General features: G+C 38.2%; 1 protein-coding gene across 1 annotated transcript; it reads right to left on the reverse strand.

Annotated features, from left to right (window-relative positions):
• On the reverse strand, window positions 1-4,645 carry LOC122007812 (putative respiratory burst oxidase homolog protein H). The gene is made up of 15 exons (XM_042563337.1): window positions 4,199-4,645; window positions 3,578-3,737; window positions 3,445-3,493; window positions 3,253-3,366; window positions 2,729-3,148; window positions 2,046-2,432; window positions 1,858-1,953; window positions 1,676-1,791; window positions 1,496-1,598; window positions 1,324-1,412; window positions 1,121-1,256; window positions 900-1,043; window positions 674-802; window positions 514-592; window positions 1-437 (listed from the first exon to the last, which is right to left on the reverse strand). The coding sequence occupies exons 1-15, from the start codon at window positions 4,551-4,553 to the stop codon at window positions 328-330; spliced, it is 2,487 nt and encodes an 828-aa protein (XP_042419271.1). The 5' UTR covers window positions 4,554-4,645; the 3' UTR covers window positions 1-327.
• Window positions 4,646-7,432: the final 2,787 nt, after the last annotated feature.

A 7,432-nucleotide genomic window follows, 5' to 3' on the forward strand; every position in this document is an offset into this window, starting at 1 on the left:
TGCACAATAGAATCTCTTCGTCTCCACCTCTTTATTTCATTCACATTTCCAACATATTATAGCTCAGTCTGCATGGTACCGTGTTTTGGAAGAGTATAAATAAGTCACACAAGAGAACTGCCGGGGAGCCGAAAATGATGAATAAGGGTGATGCTTAGGTTACAAAAACTAATTTAAAAATAGCGAAACGGGTGTTGAGACCTTTAAATATTCCTCATAGTTCACAAATATTCAAACTTTCTAACCCCCGCCGACGTTACCCGATCTTCACATTGTACCGATACCATACATTGATGGATTGTCTGCCCACCGTATATTGGTTTATCTCTAGAAGTTCTCCTTGTGGAAATAGAAACGAGTGGTTGTATTATGGCTGAACTCTAGCGAAAGATCTCTGAGTTGCTTTGTGAGGGCAGAGGAACCACAATAGAAAACACCTGCAAAACCAGAAATAAGGAGACAATAAATGGAAAAGGCAGCACAGGGTGAATCGGAGACTGAAGAATTTTGCACCTATTCGAGAAGCTTTGTGGGCATTTGCCAAGTCAGAAAACACTTTTCTCCAGTTTGGCCTTGCGAAGTGAGTTCGTATCTGTCATGCATGAGTTAGCAACTATATGGAGAAAATGGTTTTCTTGTATCCAAATTGAGATCTTGGACAAAGGGCAATTACCCGACTTCCCGAGACAACATCAACACCGCTCTTGGAGTATTGAAGTGCTTGAACCGTGGCGATAAGGGCTGATCTTGCATCTCCCTCTTCATACACACTTGTCAAGTAGTTGTGCATATCTATAATATTCTGTATATCCAACAATTTTCAGTCAGTTATGGTTCTAAGAAGAGTGGAAATTATAAGAAGAGGTTCAAGAAAGCAAAAATGATGTCTCGGGAAGTACGTTATGGTCGCTTTCTGCAACTTCATTCATGACACCTTTGAACCATTCGAATGAACCTTGTTCCCTGGTCACCCAGTAGAAGTAAGCACTTTGAGGACCGGTTACTTTGAAATCATTAGCGTCATCATTCTGGTTTATTTCCATCTGGATGAGAATTGCATATGTCAAAGTAAGTTCAAGTATTTTGATCTGACAATTTCTGCTATATCATTGAAGTTTACATTGTTCAGGAGATCCTTCAGTATGCTGATAAAGGGAGTTGCGCCAATTCCCAAACCGATGAGCAAAAGAATGTCATACTTGTCGTAATTTTGAGCTGGGGCACCATATGGCCCATCAATGTATAACTTTGGGAAACTGAAATCAGTGTGATGCTACTTGATTAAGACCAAAATGCAGGCAGTTACTTTATGACTATCAGTACCTTGTATCATCAGATTCAATATCAGCAATGACGGTGGTCTCAAGCCTAACAAGATTAGCTTTCTTCAAATTGATCTGAACCTGGCAGACCTGGGTGAAGAGAGTTGCTTACAACTTAGTTTCAACTTCTATCATAATTTACCCAGCTATCAAGAATTTTATGCTAAACTAACCTTTCCAAATAAATTTCTAAGCTCAGTTGTCCAGTCACCCAAAGTTCGGATATGAACACTCAGGTGCTCATCTCCAGGAGCTGAAGTGATTGAGAATGGGTGCCTGTTTAGATCAATTAAGGGGTTCAATACATGCTGAGGCAATTTGTCAACGGAATACATTTGAAGCTAAGAAGATACCACTCAAAAGGTGAAACATCTGGACATTTGATGAATAGGTACATTCCACTTTTGTAACTGAAACCTGGAGGCTTTTTCATATGAATGGAGAGGACATTACCTGGATATATTGCTGCCTGCATGATTATGGGAAGGGTAAGAATTTGATTTTAACACTATTCTTTTGCTCTACAAGTGCATACCTTCACAATGCTGACACTAAAGCCTGTCTCACGAACTTTCCGAATTGATCTCTCAGAGACAAAAAAGATGATGGGAACCACAAGATACATCCATGTCTGAAAATTTCATACAATTATTTTGTGCGCAAGTACCAAAAGATGGTCCTTACTTGATGATTGTTAAATGGATAATGAAAATCATGGCCTACCGTCTTCTTGTACCACTCCTTGGTTAGGAATATGAAGTAAGAGTGCACTATCAGAAGAACATAAGCCACGGCCAGAAGATGATGAGCATACCAAAATGAATTGAAACCAGCCAAATGGTGGAGAGGTGATGGCAATTTCACCACATTTCTCCTAAAAGAATGTGTTGCAAGAGTAAAAGAAAATGCCATGATGACAAGAATGAGGATGCCAGTGACCCCAGGAACACTCGCCAAAAGAGATGGATAAGTAGGCTGCTTATAGTGGAAATTAGGCCCGAGGGTTCGCATGAATTTTGAACTTGGGCATGTGATTAACCTTGGGAAGTCGCACGTAACATGAGCAAGAGTATGCACCAGAGCTCCAATTGTGACTGCCAGTGCAATGATCTGCATAAATTTGCATGTGCATAGATAGCATCAATGGATAGTTAGAGATATCTTCTTGGAGCATATAAGCTTCTTCTGATAAATATAATTGTCTTACCATTGACCATTTATCTCAAAAATCAAGCCATTAAAAGGAGATCAAAGTGTACATATTATCATTTTAAGAAAACACTCTCCTTCACATGTGGGTAGGCACACTGAACTCAACAGAAGTCAATCCTAAACCCAACACATGAACCGGTATGGAAATATTATCAACATGGAATTCAAACACAGGTTCTAAACTTAGCACTTACCTTGTGGAAATTGATGTTGTCATCAAAAGGAAACACTGAATTAAGACAAGTTGATCTGAACCATGTGAGGGTGTTTCGACAGACAGTGAAGAGAATCAAAGCCATATTCAGTTTCACAGTCTCAGCTGCAGCCTTGGCTATGCAAACACAGTAGCCCATAACTTCAAAAGCTGCTTTCCTTCTATATTGATGAAATTTCCATGCTACTAGAACTGCATTTAAGGTCAACCAGAAGCAAAGAACCCAAATTCTCTTCCAGTTATCATGAAAAAAGTCCATAGTCCTGCCTACAAATCTTGTGATTGGATATCTGTATTGCTTTGGTATCATTGATCTTGCAATGCTGTGAGTGCGCTTCAGTTTTTTCTCAGTTTTTTGTGAGCTGACCATCCCTCGAAGTAGTGTTTCAAGTTGCGAAATCTGGGGGTGAAACCCAGCAGCCAAAGTAGTATAATTAGTCTTGCTAGATCATTTGTTTGAGAAATTTGTCCAAGTTCCTGATAAGCTCAAAATTAACTTCTTACCTCGATATAGCCAAGGCCATCTGGGTCAAGCTGCTCCATTATGAGAGCTGCATAGGTTGCAGCATGTGCTTTGAACTTTGCCAATTTGTTTGCCGAGGCACTCAGCGCGATAACCTGACAATGAATTTTTGATATCAAAGGTCCACAATTGAAAGAGAAAAACAAAGGATCTATGAAAAGTAAACATGTTACCTGCTCCACTTCGTTTTGTGTGAGTTTTCCATCACCATTCTTGTCGCACCTATTTCATTGACATAATAGATCAAACCCTGAACCCAATTGTCAAGACAGTGCTGAAATTGAATAATAAAACACGACTGCTTACATGTCAAAGAATATCTGTAGTCGAGAATCAAAGTTTTGGTCCATTTCTTTCCAGAATTCCTTCAAATCATCTTTAGTTATACCCATTTCTGCATCCAAACTCTTCCTCCTCGTTAAAGCAACAAACAGCTCCCCAGCAAACTCCTTTGACTCGCCCATTCCTTAAACAAATGAAAACCAATCAGTTAGGATATGTGAGAAATCATATAGATCCCTAGATCTGATGAATCAATTGCACACACTAAGATGATGCAAATTGAAATGGCATGTCCAAGCGTAACCATTTATCCCTCATAAACTTGATTTTTGATGTGTTTTTTCCTTTTCTCAGAAGTACTTCTTTTGAGCCAGTAGATTTTTTAGATTTAGAGTTTCGTTCATTAGCAAAATCAGTTGATGTAATGCGAGGTCCACCCTTACTACTTGAACAGCCTGATCCAATAATTACTAACCGCTGATGGAAAGAAAAAACAACAACAACAACAACAACGGCTCCATTTTCCCTTTCGATGTGGACAACAAGGTTGTCCTGCAACTAAATCCAGGTTTAAAGTTTAAACTAGGGAGAGTAGCGTGTTCGCTTCCAAGTCTAAAGCTTTACGAAGTAGATCAAGGGGGTTACCGATGCAGCGGCCGAATTGGTCCTTGGGAAGCCTCCCGTGCACGGCTAGTTCGTCGAAGCGCTTCTCGACGGTCTTCCACCCGTCCTTGCCACCGGAGGCGTTGTCGAAGAAGCGAAGCCCCTTAAGGCCCATTCGCGCGCTGGAGCCGAGCCTCGAAATCTTCCGCTTGTCCACCCTGACCAGCGTCGCGAGTTGCTGCACCCCGGACTTGATCTTTGCGAGGCTCCTGTGTTTGGCTGGGCAGGCTTCGGCAGCAGGAGCGATGGGGGCGCCGCCTTCGGAGACGACGATGCTCTCGAGCTCGGTAACCGGGGGCGGAATGCTGATGGGCTCGTCGACTGCCCCCGTTGCCATGCTGCTAGTGGCGATTTGGCCGGAATGAGCGAGAGAGGCTCGTATGATTGGTGTGCTCGCGAGTGAGGTGAAGTGGAATGCTGGTGTATTTGAAAAATGATAACCGGTTCTTAAGTGGGATTAAATCGTAAATATCTGAACCGGTTCTGTGAGCTCATTATCAGATAGTTGAATTTGGAATGATTAAAATTTTTTTATTTATTGTTAAGATAAATTAGAAAATGTTCATGATGGGCGGCTAGAATTTTTTAATTATACATTTTATTTTTTAAAAAAATCTTTATAAATTACTGTAGCTAGAAATTAAACCGTCACTATTTAGATAACTATCGGATGCCCAGCTACTGCACATATCCCATGACCGACAGGGAACGTGATTTTCCCGCACTATTCTCGCGCTGAATAAAACACACACTGCACCTCGTCAAGTTGTCCGATTTAAACTACGGTTGTCGGACTCGGACCGTCTACCCCACGAAAGAAACAAAAGGACAAAACCCTTCCTCTTGAAGAGAAGAAAAAAATCGATAATTTACTGAACCGTCAGATTTATATAATAATCAAAATACATATTAACTTTTTATATTTATCCAAATACACAATTATTTAAAAGTTAGATATCTAAATTATAAAACATATTGTAATTATTTTTCATTATACCCTTCGTTTATTAGCCGTGACTGATGGTTAAATTTTTTATTTATTAAGTACTAAATTTTCCACTGAAAAATATCTTAAAATTGTACCAATTTCAAAAACTCACAATTCTCTATCCAATTTATGTTGGAAGCATGTTACACTTTAGAATTATATAAAAAGTATAATGAATTTGATTTGAGGTATTTTTAAGGTGCATAAAATTATCAATAAATTTTAGTCAAAACTCGTTAATGATCAATTGAAATTATGATCATTTACGTTCCTAGGAGCCTTATGAGTATAATCATACCCTCAAACCTCAACTTCACAACTTAAATTGAGAATTGTGAATTTTTAAAATATTCACAATTGTAAGACAATTAACACAAATTTATTAAAGGGTTTAGGTTTATAATATTTACTCATCAATATTGTTAAAGAGTTTTTGGACTATTCAGACCATATCAATATTTTAAAATTCTTGACATTATATAGGTCATCAACATGTTTTGATCAAAAATTCAATTATGGCCTTAAAAATCTCAAAATCACTTCAAATTAATATCATTATATTTTCAAGAGTCTACTGAGTGTAATCATGCCCCCACATCTATATTTTATAGTCTAAATTAAAAGATATATTTAAATACTACCTTAAAATAATTTGGCACAATCTCATTAAAAAGTTTAGACAAGACATACTTGCCCACCAACATCAAAAATAATTCCTAAACTCCCTGATTTAGATCATATTAAAATTTTAAAATTCTAAACACAGTAGAGTAAGCAAAATTCAGCGATGATTTTAGGGAAAGAGATCCTCTGGTCCACAAATACTGAATCATCCCTTGGTCTAACATTTGCATTGGTGGGAGGCAATCACCCCCACATGTTAAACAGGTGGAGGTCATTGTCTCCCACTAATCCACCTTTCCTGGTCCAGGTGCAGATTAAGAAAGATGGTCCAGAGGATCTCATTTTTTATTTTAGATACCTAAAAAATACTTTAAACTAAATTTATTGTACTCCATATATCATCTTAAATGTAATCATGTCCTCGTATATAGATTTCATAACGTAGATAGATAGCCATGAGTTTTTAAAATTGGCACGACTTTTCAAATGATTTAGCACGAGCTTATTAGAAAGTTTAATATATAATAGATAGACATTTTAAGAGTTGACTAATAAGGAGGGATATAATAAAAAAACAACTACAATGTTTTGATAAATATAAAAAGTTAGATATGTATTTTAGATATTATGAAAAAAAAAATAATGAGCAATAGAAATGGGTGCAATAAACTACGTCGGGGAGTAATCTCTTGTTTTTCATCCCTTTAGATTCATATCAAACAAACAACATTGCACTCAAATGTTCCCTTCATCTGTACTCCATTTTTTACTTTTCTTTATTTATTTATTTATATATATATATTTTTTCACTTATTTGTCGCATGCGAAATAAGTAAAGGGTGGATTATTAGCAGAGCATGTGGCGGTTGGTGGTGGGATGAAAAAGTAAAAAGTACTGGCCCACGCGGCCAATCAATTAACGGTCGATAGTCTCCCGATGGAACAGGATGCATGCCATTCATGGTTTAATTGCCATATGCCTTCGTCGTTATGTCTCCCTTAATCACCGCCTTCTATTCAACACTTGACGTTCATTAATTGCCCAACAACTGCGCACCAATTAAATTGTGATCGTCGAGGACCTCAAGGCAATGATTCGTCTTTTGGGCTCCATTGACACAATAATCACCAAACACGTGCATTCTTAGTTTTGGTAGAATTTTTAACGGGACATCAAGTCATCAACAATATCCTAGTTTTGGTAGACAACTAGGGCCTCACTTCTTCCATGTGCATTGATATTCCTGCAGCAGTATTATATATTTTAATTTCACCATAATAAACTCGTGTAGAGACAAGAGGCAGCCAGATAGTACTTCCATCTGCCCATCTCCAATAATAATATGGACACAGTATTTTAATCATTCGTAGCGATCTCCTGGCCTGGGAAAGATAGATATATGATCGTTGAAATGTTCGAGAAATAATGAGTCGATATCTTGCAAAGCATGCATCTGCATGCTTTGGATGGTGAGATTGAGGCCGTTGAAAGCAAGTAACAGCCCATTAAGTCCATATAATAATATTACTGAGAGCGAGCACGGTGAGATGGGCAGCAACAGGCTGGGATAATTAAATTCAAAGGCCGGGATCGATCAAACAAC

Source organism: Zingiber officinale, chromosome 8A (genome assembly GCF_018446385.1).
Source record: "Zingiber officinale cultivar Zhangliang chromosome 8A, Zo_v1.1, whole genome shotgun sequence".
Lineage (NCBI taxonomy): Eukaryota > Viridiplantae > Streptophyta > Magnoliopsida > Zingiberales > Zingiberaceae > Zingiber > Zingiber officinale.

Excerpts from the sequence above, each read along its gene's own strand:
- LOC122007812 (XM_042563337.1), bottom strand. The coding sequence starts at position 4,553 with ATGGCAACGGGGGCAGTCGACGAGCCCATCAGCATTCCGCCCCCGGTT. Across the intron at positions 3,149-3,252 it reads ATGGCCTTGGCTATATCGAG|ATTTCGCAACTTGAAACACT; the intron begins GTAAGAAGTTAA and ends TTTCACCCCCAG. Across the intron at positions 803-899 it reads TTGCAGAAAGCGACCATAAC|AATATTATAGATATGCACAA; the intron begins GTACTTCCCGAG and ends TTGGATATACAG.